At 48.8% G+C, this 22611-nt stretch overlaps 1 protein-coding gene across 1 annotated transcript; it reads right to left on the bottom strand.

The window, feature by feature from the left end:
• Positions 1-389: 389 nt before the first annotated feature.
• Positions 390-21801, bottom strand: TMED10 (transmembrane p24 trafficking protein 10). Its single transcript, XM_034768500.1, has 5 exons — positions 21494-21801; positions 15996-16116; positions 11950-12023; positions 3070-3196; positions 390-2649 (listed from the first exon to the last, which is right to left on the bottom strand). The coding sequence occupies exons 1-5, from the start codon at positions 21761-21763 to the stop codon at positions 2528-2530; spliced, it is 714 nt and encodes a 237-aa protein (XP_034624391.1). The 5' UTR covers positions 21764-21801; the 3' UTR covers positions 390-2527.
• Positions 21802-22611: the final 810 nt, after the last annotated feature.

The raw sequence follows: 22611 nt of genomic DNA, 5'->3' as shown, positions 1-22611 counted from the left end.
CCCCTACATGATCAGATGGCATAGTTAGCAGAGAGGGCAACGATTTAATGAACCAGAGACACTCTCCCTGTTAGAGGTGGTCCTTCTAGGTCAGTCTGAGTGCTGTTTGTCCTGCTGATGCCTGTGCTGTACCTGTTCTGCAAACTGAAGGCCTGCAATCTCCAGGCCTATCAACATAACTCCTTTCAGCAGCCCAGAATTCACTTACATTCTTTAGAATTTACAAATTTAATTTACAAGCAGTTACTGAGGTTAGAGTGGAGGAAATTACAAATCTCCTTTAAGTGCTGAGATTTCCCTGGTTAGCGTGCCTGCAGTCAGGAGTGCAAGGAGAAGCAGTTAGTGGGAATATGGCCTGAAGAGGACAAGAGTCACACAATTCAGGAGGGTTATTTTTCCAAAGGAAACTTTATTTGAGAAAAATGACAAAATCCCCAGACCAGTAATTACAGGCAATTCTATACAAGTTCCCCAGGTCTGTTCCCCAGTCCCCATACAAGAACTAAGAGCAGAGACAGAGGCTGAGCAACTTCAATGTAACTACAGAGCAACAGTCACCCGGATGTAATGCTAGCCTCACAACCTCATTTATGTAAGAGATCTCAGTGTGCCAACTTAGCGAAGGGGTGAGCAAAAGCAGAGACAGGAGAAGCGCCTCCAAACATTCTTTTCATTCTCAACTTTTTTAAGCCTTAGCAGATCTGCTACAGGCTTCAGACTGTGGGAAGCTAAATTACCTGTAACTATCTCTTCTAGCTCAGTCCCATCCTGAGACATCGCTGCTGTGGTGTTGTAACAGCTTCCCAGTGCTTAAAGGGATAAAGCAGGTGGGCCCTGGGTTCTGAACAGAGCTGTTAAAAAAGCAGAAATTAAAAGCAGCTTGGGCACTTGCAGGTAGAACTAACGAGGTCAGGATCTTGTAGGTGGGGATGGGGGAGGAGGGCTAGTGAGGAAAGAGCAAAAAACCTAAAAAGATACAAAATTTCAGGACAAATGATACAAAACTCCGACTTGTCTAATGGATTTAGAAGACAATGGAGGGTCTTGCTTTCAATTTTCTCCTCTTCCTTCCTGGCTGCCTCTGGGCTTTTTTTTTTTAATAGCAGGATAAATTCAGACTAGAAAAACATTTCCCAACGTAATTTCAGAAAACACAAATGCTGCTTTGTCTGAATGGCAGGGAGACCTCTGGGCTGGAAGGACGAGGGATGTGTGACCAGGGGCTAGGCCCTGATGGTCTTTTTGCTCTAAGGGAAGGTGAAAGAATTTTCATCATTCTGCCCAGAAACCCTTGTGGGATAAGTCCAGAAAATGAACCTACCTGGCCTGTTTAATCCAACACCGTGCTAGAGGCAGTAGGACTACAGAGGGCCTCTCACTACATACAGCACAGCTACTCTCACCAGTTTAGGGGAGTCCCCAAGACATTTCTGCAATTGTCACATGCGCTCGTCAACTCAGAGACCTCAGAAGGGGCATATCCGTGTTCCCATTGTGTACTGTACTCCACTTCATCTGCACTCCCTCGGCTCCTCTGAATGCCAGTCTGTAGGGCGCCCCACACATCCCCAGAACTCAAAGCGGGGCATGTCATGTACAGGGAATGAGGGTCCAGCCAGCTACACTTGGCATTAACTCTAACAGAGTCAGATGAGAAGAGGCCCTCACAAAGTTCCCAACCTACCATGCTCCCATTCCAAAGATGGGCCCAAGCATGCACTGCAAATCTGAATCTGAGCAAGGCCTTCTGCCTCCACACAAAGGTCCCTCAGTGACCACAGCGCTTTCAGGGAACTGCTGCATCGTTTCAGAAAGAGAAGCAAATCCAAGACAAATATGTGGGGACAGGGTGGGGCTGACTTTCAACAGCTTGTTTGAGTCAGGCAGGTTTCTCTTCAGGCTCAGCAACATCTTGCAGAGCCTGTTAGCCCCCCATCCTCCAAACCCAACTCTTATCTGCCTGAATGCATTGACCCATCATCGCAAAGATTCCATCTCCCACAGGGAGAAACACCAAGGTCTATGACAGAGGCTAAAATTCAGTGCCCCCTCCCTGCTAGCACTGCAACCCGTCACTTTGCACCAAGTTCTGTTTGCATTGGGTTGGGTTCCAGAACTTCGGAGTTCCCCCTCCCCAAATTCTAGCTGCATGGCACCTAATGAGCATAGCCGGTTCAAGTTGCTCAGAGTAACGCAATGGTCACAGACAGGTGGGAGACACCAAGCTTAGAATATAAAAGGAGAAAAGACAGCCTGCAAAACCAACTGCAGCTGTCACAGAAACAAATTTTATTTCATCACTGCTTTAGGAGTCCCCAAACCCACCACAACCTCCCCCGCCCCCACCAGGAGGTCAGAAGCCCCTTTGTAGTCTCCAGTGCTTATACTCCCCTCCCCTCTTAAGGGACAGTTCCTGAAGAAAACCTCCACTCAGCATGTATCATCTGCAAGATGGCTCTGGAGGGCCATGGCTGGGTCCCAGCGGTGTCCAGCTGGGTTTGAGAGGAGGGGAAGGGGAATTACCCCTTTACTCAATCAGCTTCTTGGCCTTGAAGAAGCGACGCAGATAGAAGACCTGCCAGGTAGCCAGTCCGATGAGACAGAACATGGAGAAGATGCTGAAGTACAGGACCCGGATGTTGGTTGACTCTGAAACAGACAAACCCATACAAAGAAGCTCTGATGCCCAGAGTCAGGATAGAGGATCCTCTTGAGGGGAAGGTCTCCCAGAAATCATCTTCCCTCAGCCCTGCAGAACTTCAATGGTGAAATTTTAGGAGATTTGAGGGTGAGGAGGAGGGAACTGGGGGCTGAGCAGATGCAGCACCAACATGAGGCTATTTTCCCATGGCAGAATCATGAGTATTGTGTGGGAGGAAAGGAACTGACTTCTAGAAAGGGCTGGTTGAGCGTCCCCCTCCCAGAAGTTTAAAGGTCTCTTGACAGTGTACAGAACAGACAGTGACAGCTGTAATTGCCTAATCTCCAAATTCTGTCCCATTAACCCAGACGTAGTGAGAATATAGATCTTACAGCTGCAGTCCTCCCTGGGAGTATATGAACTCTTACCATTGGTGTCCCGCATCTCCTCCTCTCGCTTCTTCATGTAAGCAAAGTCATTAACAATGGACTCAGAGAGGTCCTCCAGGCGCCGCAGTTCCACTTCCAGGGGCTTCAACTTCTCCACTTTAGCAATCTGTTAAGGGGATAATCAGTGAGTCACTGAGCTAGAAGCAGCAGCTCTTACATGGGCCTAGGCAACCAGCCTGAGCCCATTATTCATCCCCACATGGCCAGATCTGGGGCATCTCTCCCTTAGGACAGTGCCCTCTGCAGGCCAGAAAACCAAAGGTAACTCCACAATAGCGAGGTTCTCCACACTGTTATTCCATCTACCCCACCCACTCCTAGCAAGACATCTATAGCTGCTCCTGCTCACAGCAGGAGCATAGAATGCGTGCTCATGCGTTCACGTATTTAAACACATTCCCTTCTGACTCTCCCTAGTTCTCGTTCATTCAGAATTGGTTTCTGGGGTTTGGGCTGGAGGAGTCTGCCACATGGCTGAAAGTTACAAGAAAAGTTACATGTTCTTGTGTGGGTGGTGTGATAACTCCATGCCAAAGGCCTGCACTCAGGCCCTCCCCACATGCCACAGGAAAGGTAGGAAAAAAAAAAAAACACAGGAAATTCAGTTACAAAGCCCACTTTGGTACTGCAACAACTTCAGGGTTGAAAATGTAAACACACCAAGTCAGAAAGTTCTAAGTTCCCCTTCCCAGAAGCACCATAACTTGACTACATTGCATTTAAATCTAAGCATAAACATGAGCACACACAATATGTGAACATGACGTAGACAGGGGCTGCTGAGAACAGGGGTGGATAAAAAATTGTTTATGTTTTTTAAATAAAAAAATTCAGATTTTTAAAATTTAAATCTGATTTAAAAAAAAAGTAAATACAGGTTTATTTTTAAAAATACAACTATTTAAAATTCAATTATAAATTATGATAACCTATATTAAGACCTGAAGTTATTCTAATCTATTAAAATAATTTAAATTAAATAAATAATATTAAGTAATATGTCTGGTGCCAACTTTAAAAAAAAAAAAAATCAAACCACTGAACTTATTGAAGTTACTGGCTAAGCACTTGGAGTCAGCTTTTGACAGCAGTAGCCTCTTCTGCAGGTGCAGAGAGAATATTTTCTTCATTTCAGTTCATTCACCTAGTTCAGGTGAATGACTAACTCATTAAAAGTTAAGAAACCAATAGGAGTCAAAAGAGCAGAAAAACTAGTTTCCCCTCTTTCATCTATAGGCATGAGAGGTGAGATCTACTAGTTCTAATATCCTGAAGGACACGGTGACCAGAAAAAATCACCTCAATTTATTAACTACAGATATTTCCTTACATAAGAACGGCCATACGGGGTCAGACCAAAGGTCCATCAAGTCAGTATCCTGTCCTCTGACAGTGGCCAATGGCAGGTGCCCCAAAAGGAATGAACAGACAGGTTATCATCAAGTGATACACGCCCTGTCACCCAATCCCAGCTTCTGGCAAACAGAGGCTCGGAACACCATTCCTGCCCATCCAGGCTAATAGCCATTATGTACCCATCTTCCATGAATCTATCTAGCTCCCTTTTGAACCCCATTGTAGTATTGGCCTTCACAACACCCTCTGGGCAAGGAGTTCCAGAGGTTGACAGTGTGTTGCATGAAAAAATACTTTCTTGTGTTTGTTTTAAACCTGCTACATATTAATTTCATTTGGTGGCCCCTTGTTCTTGTATTATGAGAAGGAGTAAATAACACTTCCTTATTTAATTTCTCTTTACCACTCATGATTTTATAGACCTCTATCATATCCCCCCTTAGTCGCCTCTTTTCCAAGCTGAAAAGTCCCAATCTTGTTAATCTCCCCTCATACGGAAGCCGTTCCATACCCCTAATCATTTTTGTTGCTCTTTTCTGAACCTTTTCCCATTCCAATATATCTTTTTTGAGATGGGGCAACCACATCTGCATGCAGTGTTCAAGGTGTGGGCGTAAAAGGCAATAGATCATATATCATATAGAGGCAATATGATATTTTCTGTCTTATTATATATCCCTTTCTTGATGATTCCCAATATTCTGTTCCCTTTTTTGACTGCCGCTGCATATTGAGTGGATGATTTCAGAGAACTATCCACAATGACTCCAAAATCTCTTTCTTGAGTGGTAACAGCTAATTTAGACCCCATCATTGTATATGTATAGTTAGGATTATGTTTTCCAATGTGCATTACTTTGCATTTATCAATATTGAATTTAATCTGCCATTTTGTTGAATTTCATCTGCCTTTGTTTAATAAATTAGTTACCGTATATACTCGTTCATAAGCCGAATTTTTTTAGTAAAAAATGGAAGCACCATAGAAGGGGGTCGGCTTATGAACAGGTATAGAGAGGGAGAGGTGGGACACAGCCCCTCCCCCCAACAGAGGGAACAAGGAGAGGCAGCACAGCCAGCAGAGCCAGAAGGGAAGAGGTGGGGCCAGAGTCTCTCAGCTTCTGGCCACGCTGCTCTCCCCCCAGCCTCCGAAGCAGCTGCAGCTCCGGGGCTGGCAGGCTGCAGCTATGCTGCTCAGTCCTTTCCCCCAGAGTAGGCTGTGGCCGCGCCGCCCGGCCCAGCCCGCTGGAACATGCTGTGGCCGCGCCGCCCGGCCCAGCCCGCCATAGCAGGCTGCTGCTGTGCTGCCCAGCCTGCCAGAGCAGCTCCAGCCAGGTCAGAGACATCCTCCCCTGGCCCTCCCCAGATAAGGTAGGAAGGGATGGATGGGGAGAGTGTGGGGGTCCTGGACTGGGGGGGGGGTCATGTGGGGGGTGGTCACAGGGGTTACTCCCCTGACCCCCAGCTTCTCCCCCGATAAAAATTTCCCCACCAGTTGCTGTCCCGGCCCGTCAAGGTAAGCAGCTGGCACACCGGGACACTTTGTTTACTTAGGTTTACCTTCGTGCCTGCGGACACTCGAGGTAAACAAACCACCTCGGCCTGCCAGCAGCTTATCCTGATGGCCCGAGAGCCAAAGTTTGTTGACCCCTGAATTATAGTGTCGGCTTATGAACGGGTCATAAACATTTTCCATTTTTACTTATCCATCTTGGGGGGAGGTTGGCTTATAAACGAACCGGCTTATGATCGAGTATATACGGTAGATTTAAATGCAACACATATCTTGATAAACTTTTTTCTTATGTACTCAGCACATGTAAAATATTTTTAGTTAAATAAAAAAAAAATGCTGTCTGTGCATTTTTAACTGAATTTGAATTTTTATCCAAATAAAGTTGGACAAATTAGAAATAAAAAATTAATCATCATCTAGGAAATCAGAAACGCATCATTCATTTTCTAACATAATAAAAATGTAAAAATCAAGAATCCAAATAAATATAAGTTCAGCTATAAAATAATTGCTTAAACCCATGTATAAATACAATGTATCCTTCCTGATTAGCAAAAAGTACCACCAAATTTAGTGTAAAGTCTATATTTATTGGAAAACCAACATGTTCTAATGGTTATCAATCAATGAGAATCAACCTTTCTTTAGGAAAAATCACTAAAAAGTAAAAATGCAAAACATGATTAAAATTGATGATTTAAATCAAGGTTTCCTGCTAATGTAAATAATGATTAAAATCAGTGATTTAAATCAATCAGCTCTGGCTTGAAAGCAGATTACATTTCTTGCCATTGCTACATTTAAATTCTCCACCCTAGTGTAGCAGTAACACAGGTTCCTGCCCCGAATTCACCATTATTAGTATTGCCATCTGCTCTGTGGCGCCATATAGATGTGCTAATATATCTAGTAAGGAATCGATTTGTCAAAAAAATGTCCTTGAATCTTTTTTGTTGTCTGTATTGTTAAAGACATACTTGCTGACAGGTATTTTGAAATACATTACCAAAATTGAAATGGCGTGATTATATTGTGTTATTTTGACAAAATAAAATATGCAGAATTTTGCAGAATTCTTGATTTTTTGGCACAGAATTCCCTCATGAATACTATTTGTTTCTGCAAGTAATTGAGTCACTGTGTGATGAACACTCCACAGCGTGAGTATCCCCATTGAAACAAATGCTTTGCCAGACTGGGGCGTTAGTGAATGGCATAGCTAATATCTAGCATAGTACTCAGCATGTCATTGTACAATCACTGGACTAGAAATGAAGACAATAGATTAGAAGTGCAATGGGAGTGGAGGCTACAGCATGGCAGTGGGGAGCGCACCCCACTGGCTGCAGAGGTAGGAGATCACCCTGCCACCCGCGCCCCCTTTGGGACATGGACTTGGCAGTGGGGCTGCACCCTAACATAACGCAAGGGCCAGGGCTGCCCCACCCCAGGGCCCTGTCCCTCTGGGCCAGGTGCATGCATTAGCAAGTGAGAGGGACACTCTCTCACGCACACCCAGATCTGCCCCCACAAACCAGGTGTGGGGCAAGCCAGCTCAGCCTGCCAGGAGCCAAGCGTGGAAGGGTTAGTGTGGGGGAACCAGGTGTGGGGTCAGAGTGTTCTGTGGGGAGCAATCTGAGTGTGGCCAGCTCAATGGGGGGTTGGAGGGAGGAGATTCCAGGTGCAATCTTGATACACAGGGACTCAGTGGGGGTTCCAGGTGCAGGGAGAACAGGACTCGGGGGGGGGGGGGGGGGGGAGGGGGGTGGGGGCTCAGCAAGGAATGTCTGGGAGTGGGGAGCATGGGGCTTGGCAGGGGGAAGGGTGGGGTTAGGTGCAGGGAGCTCAGCAGGGAGGTCCATCAGCAGGGTAGTGCAGGCAGGTGGGGGGTTCAAGTGCGAGGGGCTCAGCAGGGGATGGTCTGGGTGTCTGGATGCAGAAGGGTGGGGCTTGATGGGAAGGTAGGGGTGTGTGTGTGTGGGGGGGGGGGGGGGGGGCGTTCTGGATGCCCTGCAGGTGGGTCTGACCCAACCCTGGCTCCACAAAGGCCCATGCAAGGGAAAGGGAAGTCCTTTCTCTCTCCTCTAGCCCAACTGGACCCCAATACATGGTAGGACCCACTGGCTGAGGCATCCTCAGCCCTGCCACTCCCTCACTCTGGGCACACCACGATACCGAGCAAGAGGGACAGAGTCTTGCACTCACACCCAGCCCCCTGAAGCAATGTTTTGTGTCTCCCCCAGCTGCTCCCGACGCCCAAGACAGATGCACCCATGTAGGACCGCTGCCTGGGACGGGTGCATGAATTAACTACTCTGCAGGAAGAAAGTAAAATCTGCAGGGAACAATAATTCTGTGCTTGCGCAGAGGTGCAGAATTCCCCCGGGAGTAAAACAGACAGCACATAGTATTCTGCTCAAGCTGTTTTTTGTGCAGCCAACAGGGGGAGCTCAAACCTGGGAATTCTATAAACAGTGACTTTAAAAAAAGTAGCAGCAAGAGAGAATGGGTTTAAAAAGATATTTAGAATCAGACCAACATTAGCTAATTGATCATTTCAGTAAAGGGCTTTACGCAATTAATCCCCTTCCCATACAGGGGCCCACAGCACACAACCTTTCCTAGTAGCTTTGGGCACGTTTACACTGCAATAAAAAACCTGCGGCACCAGGCGCCAAGAGCTCTGGTTAATTGACTCTGGCACGGGCTGCGGGGCTAAAAATTGCAATGGAGAGTTTCAAGCTCAGGCTAGAGCCCGAGCTCTAAAACCCCACAAGGAAGGTGAGTCTCAGAGCCCCGGCTCCAGTCCAAGCATGAACCTCTCCACGGCAGGTTTTAGCCCCGCAGCCGGAGCCCTGAGACAACTGACCCAGGCTCTGAGACTGAGTGCCACAGGTTTTTTACTGCAGTGTAAACATACCCTCAGTGACTAAATCTCTGGTCAGGCACCTGATGAAACAAGTCTAGAAGTGAGAGAGACTCAAGATGACTTCCTCTAAGATGTTGCTCTCCACATCCAGAACTGAAGGATGGCGAATGGGAAGGCTCTGCTGGGAAAAACCTAAGCTTCTCACTGGGCCAAGCCCTGAACACCCCTTTGCATACTTGCAGGACTGAAGGGGGTTAACAGGTCTCCTTTAGCTGCACTAAAGGGAGATCTGTTAATCCGCTGCAAATATACCCAGGGCTTCCAGGGCACCCACCTGTCCGCCATCATGCCACTATTCCATTATTAACGAGCATGGGTGTTCTGAGGGCTTGTCTACCGTGGGATTTTTGCAATGGTGCAAACTCCTACCTAGTTGTGCTGTGAAAATGACTTGTACAAGTGCAGCTTACCTGGTTTGAAATTGGAGTAAGCCACACCAATGCCAATCACTTTTTACACTGGTGCTACCCATCTATAACAGGAACTTGCATCTGTCTGCACGACCTCAGCCCCACCCCCACCCCTGCCCATCCATCCTTCTCTCTCCCCCTAAGTCTTAATCAGCCACTTGTCTTTGGGGTAAGAATTTAATTTGATTCACACTTAGAGGGATACTGAAAGCTGAAGTTCTGCAGAAGGCCTCAACTGGCAGCATATTTCAACATGAGGGGCAGTAGCACAGTCCTTTGAATCCAGCTCTATGTAATTCACAGACTGTACACTAGGGGGCAATCCTTCCTCTGCCAGCTATGACCGAGCCCTTCATCTCCTTATGTTGTGAATACTTGGAGGTAATGTGCAGTGCCAAGAAAGGAAAGACCTCTTCTGCAGAAGGGGCCCCAGAAATGTGTGTAGGTACTGGACACCCAGCTTCTTCACTGGTCCTTTCTCTGGGCCAAGGAAAGTCAATAGGGCATAGGAGTTGCTGAATCAGGGAGTTTCCCATGTCTGGAGGTCCTGTTTTCACATATTAGAATCGTAGGACTGGAAGGGACCTCAATAGGTCTTCTAGTCCAGTCCCCTGCACTCATGGTAGGACTAAGTACTACCTAGACCATCCGTGACAGGTATTTGTCTAACGTATTCTTAAAGGCCACCAATGACGGGGATTCCACAGTATCGCTAAGTAACTTGTTTCAATGTTTAGCTACTCTTACAGTTAGAGAGTTTTCCTAATGTCTAATCTAAATCTCCCTTGCTGCAATTTAAGCTCGTTATTTCTTGTCCTGTTCTCCGTGGATAAGGTAGAAGAATTTATCACCCTCCTCTTTATAACAATCTTTGATGTACTTGAAAACTGTTATGTCCCCCTCAGTCTTCTCTTCGCTAGACTAAACAAAAACATTTCCTGCTAGCACCTCTCCTTGTCTCTTTTCCTTTGGTTACTCTCCTAAAACAAGTGAGGGACACAGAGTGGCAGGAGGATTCTGTATACTGAGTAAACACAGGACAGTTGCACGGTTCCCTCTTGCCTTAATGCTAAGCTTTGCCCGTGGGAGTGATTAGGAATGCTGGCCCACCCACACTCTGCCTAGCAGACACCATGGGGTGGAAACACTGGGGCAGACTCTTAGCCTGAGTCTATTTCTCGATGCCTAATCTCTGGAAGCAGAACCTGACCTGTAGGTAGATAAAGCGAGTCAGCACTGTCCACCGTGGACAGAAAGGAGGGGCAGTGACTTCTGCTTGTGGAAGAAGGGGAGCCTGCAGGGTAACTTGACAAAAAGCTTCTTGGAGAGCAACTCCTTCAGCTTTCTCTGTAGGTGCTGCCTCGGCTCAGCTCTGCACATCAGGTTCACGGCCTAACTCACTTCCCAGCAGGGAAAAGGATGGTCTTTACTTGAGGTATTAGGCTGAGACTTGGGAGATCAAGATTCTTTTCTTGGCTCAGCTATAGGCTTCCTAAATGACCTTTGGAAAGTCCCTTCCCCCCTCTGTGCCTCCACTCTTCATCTGTAAAATGGGAATAATACTTAATCTTTCAAATACACACACACACAATTATAGTCCTGTTATAGTCCCCACCTAGACACATTTACCACCAATGCCTATTTTCTCTTCTCTGAGCTCAGTATAATTTGTTAATATCCGGATGCTAGATGCCCAGAACTGGCTGTAGTGTCCCAAGTGCAGTCAGCCCAGAGCACAGAGAGGGCCTGTCCCCTCGCTGTTCCAGGATGTGAGGTCTTTACCTACCTACTTCAGAACTGCACTGACCCTTTTTGCTGCCATCTAACACTGCAAACTCTTGCCTAATTTGCTGCCCACTCTACTCCCTGAACCATTCCTGCTTCCCGGGTACATCCTTTCATGTGGCTTTCAGTTATTATTCCCACTGAACACGTACAAGAGCTTTCCCCAGCTTACGACTGATCTTCCCAGGCACCAGCCCTGCAGGGGTCAAAAGCCAGAAAATACAAGCTTAGAAAAAACCTGGTTAACAGTTTGCAAGAGAGCTACCAAACTTCACTTCCCTCTCCCTCCCCAAACCAGCTAGTGACTGTCCCAGGTAATTGGTATCCCATGTCCAGGACCAACAACTGGGCCCCATCTGCAGAAAGGACAGCGAGACACAATCTTCCTCCCTGCATACTGCTCAGCATGCCTCAGCACTTCAAGCCAACACTGCAATTGTCCCTGGAAAGGCAGCTGCCCCCTCTGGGGAGGCTGCGGATCAGCATCTCTCGTGGCTGTGAATGGAAATTATAAAGCTTCACATTTAGGAGGCTTTGCCTTTTCCTTGCATTCCCCCTGCTGTTGGGGCAGCAGAAACTACTGGTGTCAGCCTGTTATTGACTCCAATACCTAAACCCCAAAACCAAGTCATGCTGGCTGGCTGAGAAACTTACCTCTTGGGCCTCGGCCCACCCAGAATTAGAGCAGCAGGTTTTTTTTTACATCTCTACCACATGAGACGCTAATGGAAGCTCCCAGCTGCAGATAGGCTGTCATCACGTCTGGGAAAGCAGTTTCCCATCGCAAGCCCCAGATCCAAACACAGCATCACGTGATTGCTAGGAAGGAGCTCTGAGGTACCGGCAGCAGGCAAGGGACATACCTCCTCATAGTTCTTTGCTTCCACTCCATGCTTCATGTCCAGGATCACGAGCTGGTCCGGCATCCGCCCCGTTCCTGGAAGTGCATTGAAAGGATTCATTGTGTGCAGCTGTCAGGCTGCCAGGAACTCACCAACCCCCCCATTGGAGAGAGATTCACAACACTCCTCCCCCAGCGAGTCTCCAGCCAGATGCAAAGGCAGCATAGTCCTGCTTAAAATCACAGGACCTTCTGAATGAACCCTGGCTGATGGAAGGGCTCCCGGAGATAATGAGAACAAGCTGTAGCTAAGAGCACTAAGCGCACAGGACACAAGCCGCTGCCAGGCACCAAGACTGTTAAAGTGTGCCCAGACTTTGAATAGGGCTTCTCAAGGCAGGAGACACAGCCACCTCCACTCGGCAGACAGGATAGAGACACACATGAGTAGAGCAAGCGCTAGAGACAACAGCCACCCCAGGGTGCAGGTCATTGCAAATATGAAGAGTGACAGCCAAAAAACAAGCTGGGGGAGAACAGGGGAGCCTAAAGCCAACAGGCATACAGGGCTACAGCCAACTACCACATATGGGTGAGGGCAGGGGAAAAAGATCACAAGTACACAGGATTTGCCAGGGCATCTCATATTTCAGCCACAGCACGCTGCCTGTTCCACCACATCACCCAACTAGGAAGTGTTCGCAGAGGAGAGATCCAAATACCCTGTAACCTAAAGGAAGGTGCCTGGACACCACCAGTTCTAATCTCACCTCTACTGATTATGCACTTCAGAGTCCTTATCAGGAAGCACAGTCAAGGATTCCTTAGGAGATACTCACAGATCATTCCCCCAATTTACAAATAAGTTAAATGCAGAGTTACACAAGGTCACTTCAGGCAGAGCTGGGAAAATATCCCAGATCTCTAATATAACAGAGGGCACAAGCTTTATTCTCCTCAGCTACACAGGCTTTCAGAATGAATGTGTCAAAGCGAGGTGTTTGGCTATCCTGCCTCTAACCAACCACTGCTCTAACCATTAGATAACACTTCCCTCCCAGAGCTGAGAACAAAATCCACGATTCCTATTCTCCAACATTCTACTGCTGTCTACAAAAAAGTTGTATAACCCACTGGCAACATGTGTGTCTTGCACCCTCTTCTAGCGGCTGTTCCACGCTGAGTATAATGTATTCCTTTAGCTCAAGCGAGAGATGTCTCTGCTGTGGATCTGAAAGCCCGGGGTTCAAATTTGGGGAGGGGGGGGAAGGTCTTTATGATTGCACAGGATGGAATTTTTTTTGTCTAGTTCTTGTTTAAAAAACTGGTCAATATAATTCACACAGAGAGGAAAGATCCTTAAAACAGAATTAAAAACCAATATAATCTGCCAGTGACACCATGATACGCAGCAAACCCTGGTGGTTTCACATTTCAGCAATTTGCCATACATTTTGTTTATGTCATGCAGACAGATTTGGAGGCTGAGAGGGAGGGTGGGGAGCTACAGCCAACAGCCACACAAGGGTCTTCAACGCACGCAAATCAGTGGGGGATTTTTTGCATATTATGTAAATTACAGAAGTTGGGGGGGGGGGGGGTGGGGACCCTCAGGCTGAGGTGAGGAGAGCGAGAAGCCTGGTGGACAGGACAACAAACCTTGAAGCATGAGATGAGGGGAGAGCCACCAAATAGCAGGAAGAGTGAGAGAGCTGGTGAGTGCAATAGGGGTGGGGAGCAGGCACTGTGAGGGGTTAACATTTTCAGGGGCTTCCAGATGGTGATCCCCTGGGAGGCTGCTGGGCCTGGGGCCCAGGGTGGTTTCCATTGGGTCCCAAGGACCTTCAATAAACTCCCTGCTCCCTCCTGTAGCTGAGGAATTGGTGGTGTCAAGACGTGAAGCAAAATCAGTGATCCTGGGGTTTTAGAGACTGGGAGTCCTGATTCACTCTGCCCAGGTCCTGCAAAGCCCTTTGTGAAGATGGGGCCTTTCACAGGCCACTTCAGAAGAGCTGGTGGAGTTACCCTGAAGTGGGGAGAGAGTAGCTGGGTTTGGGGCAACTTCACCGGGGTCCACACAACTACTAATGTGCCAGCTCAAAGGGGAAACATTCAAGTTAACCTGTGTCTCTCAGACGAAGCTGTTAAAGGTCTGTTCTCCCCAAAAGGAAGGTAGGAAGAGAACAGGCTGCTCCAGACAGACAGGGTCTCTGTGCTCCTAACGCGGGGTGCCAGGCAGAGAGGGAAGGTGCTGCCCCAGGCTTTGGTGGTGAAGTGATTCTCCAGTCCCCCAGAGAATCCAGCTCCTGCTATTCTATTGCTGGGGGGAATGTGGCTAGTACTCCACACTGGCCTTAATAGCAATTCTGACCTGAGCCTTGTAACGCAGCAATTGTCAGAGCAGGGCAAATGGATAAAGGAGGAGGGAAACAGCCTGATGTACACCACCCACACTCAGAGGAGTTGCTAGGAGAGATCCCCATGTCTGGCAAGCTGCCCTGTCCCAGATCCTGGGGCCCTGCACAAGGAGCTGATCTGCCACCTTTCACTTCCTCTTCCCCATTTCTGTGGCTGGGGGGTTGAGAAATCCCAGTTGTTCAGAACCCACCTGGCCCAACGGCTCTGCGTTTTCTCCACCAACAGTTCCTGCTGCCCAGCTTGCCCTCCCAGGAAAGCCACAGCTCTGCTAGTGATGAGCTCCTCCCTGGCTGCAACCCCAGCTGCGACTGCTCTGCTCACAGATGCCAAAGGGGTCCAGTAGGAAACCCCTTAACAGGGCTGCAGGGAGAATTAGCCAACTGAATTAGCTCAGCAAAATTCAATCAATTCCCCCAGAGCTGACATTCCAGAGGAGCCAGGACCTTCCACTCCAAGAGACTCAAGCCTCCAAAGCGATGGGGGACTGTGCTCCTGGAGGAGCCATCTCCTGAATGAGAAGTAAAATCAAAGCTCTAATTTGGTCAGGATTTTGGTTATAACACCCTGATTCTAATGCAACATGACACAGGATCTTCAGCATTGCACAAGAATCAGAGTTTTACAACCTACAGCCTGACCAAACCCCAAGCTAGGTTAGCGTCTGCCATTTCAGCTAGTCCTAAACCTGGCGCAGAACAGCTCCTTCATCCTACGCCAAAGTGCCTGCATTTAGGTCGGGGGTGGGAGTGAAGCAAAGCTCTCTGGGATCCTATAGGATAAGGCATAAGAGGAATGGGATCACAAGAGGGGAACTGTTGCAGAGACTGTGAGAAGAGCTGAGCACCCCAAGTCGAAGTAAGGCTACACCAGGGATCAGATCAGCCTTCCCCACATTGGGGTTGGAACCCACATGCCTGCGGTTTTTAGGGTGAACTTGATCCCAGCTACTCAGCAGAGAGAGTGGCAAATGCGTCACACTCACAGGAAATGGCAGCCCCAGTGCTCATTAGGCAACTGTCCCTACAGCACAAGGACAGGACTGACGTCCGGCTCACTTCCTCTTCCCTCTGTCAAAGGATCACTCAAAGGAAGGGACACCCTGTGCAACCACAGGCAACTATCGCAGGGTGCTGCAACCACTCTGGGAAGGGGCTCCCAGCCCAGCCCAGGGCTGCTGCCACAGGGTGCACCCAAGAAAGGGACCACACTCTACCACCAAAGAGGAGGAGGAGGAAGTGGGCAAATGGGGAGGACAAAAGGGTATCAGCCTACTCTGTGCTGCCAGAATTGGGATATGAGGAGAGGCAGCATGGGAACAGCACTTCTAGGATGCCCACCTGCTCCTACAGTCACCATCACAATTCCCTGTCGGTGACCCCATTCCTCTTGTGCCTGGGCCTGAAGCATCCCATAGTGCTCTGCAGATGAGCCACAAGGATCGTTTCACCCCCAACCCTAATGCAAGCGACAGCTGTTCTGCACCAGTAACATGAAACTCCTCATCCCAGAGGAGCCCATTCCTCTCAGCATGAAGAATCCCAAAGTGCTTTGCAAACTGGACATTGAAATTGCTTCACCCCGACCCCTCACCCAACATACTCCACCGAGAGCAAGGAAGAGGGAGGGCTGGGAGCAGCTTTCTGCACTCACCCACAGGGAGCTTGCTCTCGAAGCAAGCCTCGAACATATCATAGTCTTCAGTAGTGAAGGCGAACTTGCCCTTAGTGGCATCCTCCTTGGAGTAGAGGATGTGTCCAGCTGAGTCAGTTATCTGTAGGAGAGACAGACAGCGAGAGTGGCTCAAGCACAGTCGCAGGCAGGAGCACAGTCCCTCAATGACACATGGACAAACTTAACAGGCTCTTCCTGGGCCCTCTTTAGGGTTTGCTACAGTTTGTGTCCATCTGCCCCATTTCAATTCCTCTCCTCCCCCAGGCTGGCAAAAACAGCAGGCTTCTAAGATCTGATTTCACTGGTTTTTTAGTTAAAACATCCTGGACACAGACTAATTTAAGTTGTCTAATTCCCTGAATCCTTGTTCATTGCCTCCTTAGTTTCTCCTTACATGCTAGGATTGTAAATTCCCAAAGCAACGCTTAGCAAAGCACAGAGATTCTCTGGCTCCTACAGCGACAGGTAACGAGGGACAAACAGAATGGACTCTCCAGCAGCAGAACTGCAGAAGGGGCATATGTGCGCCATTAGATCCAAATGTCAATATGCCCTGAGCTGGGCAATGTTTGGGTGCCAAGGTCTGTAGAAGTGGCACTTCACAGCACAGCTCAGAGGCAGGACTGCAGATCAGACGGACTATATACGTAGAAGGAGTAACTGCTCATTTGTGCACTATCACAAAATTATTTAGATTAGTCAAATCTAGAGATGGTTCTAACAAAGTTACATTAATTGACAGCACAATGGCAAGTGCCACTCAGGAAAGACATCACCGTGTACAGCTTAACTAAAACCTCTTCTCAGTGTGCAGCAGTGCTAAAAAAAAGGCAGCAAACAAATATGCCAACTGATATAGTGAAGGTTTTAACACCACTGTATAAATCAATGGTATGCCCTTATGTGGAATGCTATTCAGATATGATGATTTCCCCATCTCAAAAGACATAGCAGAAATAAAGGGGTGCTGAGGTGATGAGAGGTCTAGAAAGTATTCCAAATGAAGACATTGAGACTTTCGGGACTACTTATAGAGGAGATAAGAAAACACAACAAAGACACACAAAACAGTCAATGAAATGGAAAGGCAACATATTTACAACTGAAAGGAAATACTTTTTCTATTAACACAATATCTAATTAACTCCCTGCCAGAGAATATCATTGAGGCCAAGAGCTTAGTAGGATTCACAAGAGGTTCAGATATTTATATGGATAATGAGAACAACCAGGTTCATTAGACAAGTTAAAAATAATAAGGGACATAAACTCTCATGCTAAAGAGTATAAGCCATAACTGGCAGGAGGTTAGGAAGAAACTTCCTCTGTGGGCAGGTTATTTCATAATTGTCTATTATGGGGTTTTTTGCACCTTCCATGGAACTATGTGGTACTTGTCAGTTTCAGAGACAGGAGGCTGGACTAGGTGAATCACTGCTTTGGTACTGCAGTTCCTATTCAGAGCTTCATCTTAATTCAGGCAGCAGAGAGACTACAAGGTACACTCGGTCAGCTTCTTGCTTAGCCTACCCTGCATACCATTCACAGAACAACTATGATTAACCAAATTCAAATTATTCAGGATGATACTGTATTGAGTCTGCACATTGGAGTCCGGTGAAGGAAACAAAGAAAAGGACCTACTTTAAAGGGTCCCTTGTATTTGGAGTACTGACTTTTAAAGTTGACTGGGATTCTCACTGCTGTACTCTGGGGAAAGCTCTGAGTGCTATCTTTCCACAGAAGAGGTTGTGTGGTACACAGGCCTGACCCCTTTTTGCCTTGTCTCTAACACTAGGAGCAGAATGCCGGGGTCGGGTGGGGTGCATAAGCGTTCAAATCGCACTCCCCACATCAGTAACCAATCAGGGCCGGGGAAGCTAATGATCTGACCAGCGGACCAAATTCGGTGATGAATCCTGATCATGTGTCACCTGAGACACGTTGCGCATACGCTAAGAAGAAGCAGAGTGCCCAGAAGTAGCATTTTAGACAGTGGCAGCTCTGCTGTCTGCTTCCATCGGTATTGGATACCCGTTATTCAGACTTAGCCAGACACATTACCCATCTAGCTGGGTGTGGGGGAGAAGCAGCTTATAGCCCAGCCAACACTCTTGTGGAAGGACAGGCTAACCCAAAAAGGATTCTTCTTAATGTTCAAACGTTATTTACAGTAATGCCATCCCTTACAGACAAAGCATTGTTCTCTGTCTTGACAAACAGCCCATCAATTCCCCACACTGCCGGCTTAAACAATGAGACAGCCACATGTGACCAGGCCCAAGCGGGACGTCATCCACCCAAGAGCATCCACTCTGCAGCCAGCTGGCGCATTGTGCAGATTCCTCAGGAACAGAGGGTACCACTGTTAGTGTTGGGATTTCACAAACACACAGGGCCCAGCTCGGTGATAGAAACCATCTTCAATACAACACACAGTAACTACCAACTTCCTACACCCTGGTGACCTAGTGCTGGGAGGCTGCTCTGACAACCTGACCTTCCAGGCTGTGGGGAAGGTGCCATCTGGAGACATCCTGTCCTAAGCAAATCCCCCTACCCCCACTGCACAAACACACCCAATAGAAAAGGAGCCCAAACCTAGCATCTTTAGAACACAAGTGTTGGCCACAGCAGTCCTGCATGACAAGGGAAGGGAACAAGAAATGTTACAGACTATTACCAAGCCTGAAGTGCTACAAGGAGGTGGGGACAATTTTCAACCCAAGCTTGTTTAACATTCTAATAAAATAAATCACATTTCCCTTTTCCAGTGATACTAACCTCAATGCCCCATAAGGCAGCAAAGCCAGAATGCAACCCTGGCACAAGAGTAATGCTGCATCAGGTACCTGGCTTTCTGTGGCAGACATAAGTCTCAGAAGAGGAAATGGAATCAGATGAACAAAGGACGGGCAAGCAAAGAACCAGGAGACACTGGATCACTGAGTGAGAACAGAGGAGAGAGCACAGTTCTGAAAAGGCTGCAAAGCACAAACTCTGCTCGTAAGGGGCTCTATAATCCACCACACCACCATGAGCTTTATATATGCCACGTGTTATCAGAAAAACAACTGCAGAAATATTTGAGTGCTTAAGCCACTGTGTATCCATCCTTCTTACAATGAATCCAGAATGCAATGAATGTACAGAGCTGAGGCAGAGAGGGAGAGCGAGCTTAGGCCAGACCTACACTAAGGATATGTCCAGACTACCCGCCGAGAGTAGTAATCGATCTATTGGGGATCGATCTATCGCGTCTTGTCTAGACGCGATAGATCGATCCCCGAACGCACTCCCATCAATTCCAGAACTCTACTAGGGTGAGCGGCGGTAGCGGAGTCGACGGGGGAGCCGCGGCCGTCGATCCCGCGCCGTGAGGATCCGAGGAAAGTCGAAATAAGATAAGTCGACTTCAGCTACGCTATTCCTGTAGCTGAAGTTGCGTATCTTACAGCGACCCGCCCTCCCCCCCCCAGTGTAGACCAGCCCTAAAAAGAGAGGTTGAACCAGCTAGTCACTCATGAGTGTGAAAAACCCTGAGGGACGTAGTCAAGCTGAACTGTGGCCTCTCAGGGAGGTGGATTAATTAAAGTGACTTGAAAACCCCTCCCATCATTGTAGTGAGCATCTACACGGAAGTACTACAGCGGTGCAGTTCCTGTAGTTTAAGTCTAGACATAGCCTAACATTTAATAAAATTAAAAATGATGTAAAAGAGCCTTTCTAGACATAAAAGTAGCATAAGGGCTGATATCCTGGGAACTTCCTGGGTTCAAGGCAGATGTTGTGTCCCTCACTGTGAAGCTGGGAATCTTCCCTTTCCACTGGGATAATGCTTCTTTTTCTGGCCCTGACGATTCATAAGATATTGTACTTAAGTTTATCACAAATTCTCAAGCCTTCTGGACCTCAGGCAGGGACAATTAGGGGGAAAAATTCCACATTTAAGAAGAAGCGTGTCTCTGACAAACTGATTCACAAGGTGACACCACTGCTCGGGTGGGTGGGAGGTGACAGTGAAGTTAGAAGGGGCCACCAGAGAGGACATGTTATTGGGTGGGATGCAAGCAATACTGTCAAAGCTGCATTAGAATGGCAGTTTGTCACGTGGATGGTGTATGTGTATTATTCGTGCACACACTGCTTGGCCTTAATCTCAGCTCCAACAACCCTTTCACGTCCTCTCGCGTCCTCCTTGTGCTTCCACTCTGTGCTTTCTTCCTCACATAGAATGCCCTCCAAGCGCCAGTGCGCCAAACTGCCACCCTCCCCTCAGTAAACCTGCCACTAACACCCTGGCAACAGCAAGAAAGGAATAGTCTCCACATAATGCTATCTCCATGACCTTCTCCTCAATACCGCCACACTGTGCCACATGCAGAGAGCGAGCCCTGGTGTGGCCCTGTTACTGTAACCCTCTTCCCATCTGTATTCCCACTGTGCAATGTGAAGAGTGAACCCCAGCATCACTGTTGCTGTCACTCTCCTCCCAGTGCACAGAGATCAAGCTGCACGTGGCCCTGTGGGTGTGACCAATCCTCCCAGTGTGCCATTTCCACAGAGTGAACCTCGGTATGTCCCTACGGCTGTCACCCATCCCCCAGTGTGCCACGTGCACAGAGTGAACCCCAGTGTGGCTCTACGGCTGTGGCCCATCCCCCAGCGTGCCATGTGTACAGAGTGAACCTGAACGTGGCTCTATGGCTGTGACACATCCCCCCCAGTGTGCCATGTGCAGACTGAATCCCTAAAGCTGTCAGCCTTTCCCCAGTATGGCCATGTGCACTGAGTGAACCTCAATGTGGCCCTATGGCTGTGACACATTCTCCAAACATGCCATGTGCACTGAGTGAACCCCAATGTGGCCCTATGGCTGTGGCCCATTCCCCCAGCGTGCCATGTGCACAGAGTGAACCCCGACATGGTTCCATGGCTGTGACACATCCACATCAGGGTTCACTCTGTGCACATGGCACACTGGGGGACGGACCACAGCCATAGAGCCATATTGGGGTTCACTCTGTGCACATGGCACACTGGGGGGCTCTATGGCTGTGACCCCTCCACCCCACCGTGCCATGGCACAGAGTGAACCTCAACGTGGCCCTATGGCTGTGACACATCCCCCCCCACACACAATATGCCATGTGCACATAATGAACCTCAACGTGGCCCTATGGCTGTGATACATTCCCCCCCTCAAAAAAAAACCCCTCATGCCATGTGCACAGAGTGAACCGCAATGGGCCCTGTGCCTGGTCCCCTCCCGGCGTGGCTTTGGCAATGGGGTCGCGGGGGGGGGGGCACTTCCTTCCGTGGGTCCCGCAGAGCTCAGCTCAGGGCCGAGTCGCGCCGCTTCCCGACCCGAGCAGGCCCGGCCTGACCCGGGGAACCGCTCCCCCGCCGGGACTCTGTCCACGGGGACAGGTCGGGGCTGCCCCTCGGCCCCGCCGGGCCCCGGCCGCCCCCCGCACCTTGAGATTGGCGGACGGGCCGCTGGCCGCCCCCGGCGGGACCCCGATCTCGTACTCGCCGGTGACCAGCGTGTCGCGGTGGATCTCCTCGCGCAGGCACTTGCGGGCCTTGCCCGGCAGCTGGAAGGAGATGGGCCGCGCCGGACCCAGGAGCAGCAGGAGCAGCAGGAGCAGGCCCAGGGCTGGGCCGAGCCGAGGACAGCCGGGTACAGGCAGCGGCATGGCGGCGGATCCGGGTCCCACAGGCCGCGCTCCCTCCCCCCGCACCATGTGACCCGCCGCCGGCTTGCCTGCGTGAGAGGGAGGGGGCGACCATGGCACAGGAGGAATGGGCGGGGGGGTAATGTTTTGGGGGGATTCGGGGGGAGGGCAAAGCCGTGGGGCTGAGGGCTTGTCGGGGAGCGCAGGGGCGGGTATGGGAGAAAGCAGGGGAAAGGAAGCAGGGCATTAGGGAGAGCCTGTGGGTGGAGGACGGGATTGGAGACTTTGTGGTGGAGGGCGGCATTATCTGTGTGGTAATGTTAAAAGTTGAAGCTGACCAGGTGATAAAATAGAGCAATAAGCCCCCTAGACGACAACTGACTGACCCTAGGAGAGAGACAGACAGAATCAGAGAAATGTGGGGCTGGAAAAGCCCTGGAGCGCTCAGCAAGTCCAACCCCTGCACTGTGGCAGGACCACATAGCCCATCCCTGACAGGTGTCTGGCCAACCTGTTTTTAAAAACCTCCAGTGATGGGGGTTCCATGTCCTCTCTTGGAAACCTCTTCCAGAGCTTTTAAACTGCCCTTGTAGTTAGAAAGTTTTTCCTAATATTTGATCTAAATCGTCCTTGCTGCAGATGAAGCCCATTACTTGTCTCACATATCATGGCCATTGAGAACCCAGTTGATCACAGTCCTCTTTACAACAGTCCTTAACATATTTGAAGACTATCAGGTCCTCCCCCAGGTCATTTTTTCTTAAGACTAAACATGCCTATTTTTTTTTAACCTTTCCTCATAGGTCAGGTTTTTTAAACCTTTTGTCTTTTAGGTTCCTCTGCTATGGACTCTCACCAATTTGTCTGTATCTTTCCTAAAGTGTGGCGCCCAGAACTGGACACAGTACTCCAGCTGA

The sequence above is a fragment of the Trachemys scripta genome, chromosome 4 (genome assembly GCF_013100865.1).
Source record: "Trachemys scripta elegans isolate TJP31775 chromosome 4, CAS_Tse_1.0, whole genome shotgun sequence".
Lineage (NCBI taxonomy): Eukaryota > Metazoa > Chordata > Testudines > Emydidae > Trachemys > Trachemys scripta.
This window is presented reverse-complemented; position numbering and strand designations above follow the sequence as displayed.

Coding starts and splice junctions, on each gene's coding strand:
- TMED10 (XM_034768500.1), bottom strand. CDS start 21,763: ATGGTGCGGGGGGAGGGAGCGCGGCCTGTGGGACCCGGATCCGCCGCC. Junction 12,024..15,995: donor CGAGAGCAAGCTCCCTGTGG/GTGAGTGCAGAA, acceptor ATGCACTTCCAG/GAACGGGGCGGATGCCGGAC. Junction 3,197..11,949: donor AAGCAAAGAACTATGAGGAG/GTATGTCCCTTG, acceptor TCCCCTTAACAG/ATTGCTAAAGTGGAGAAGTT.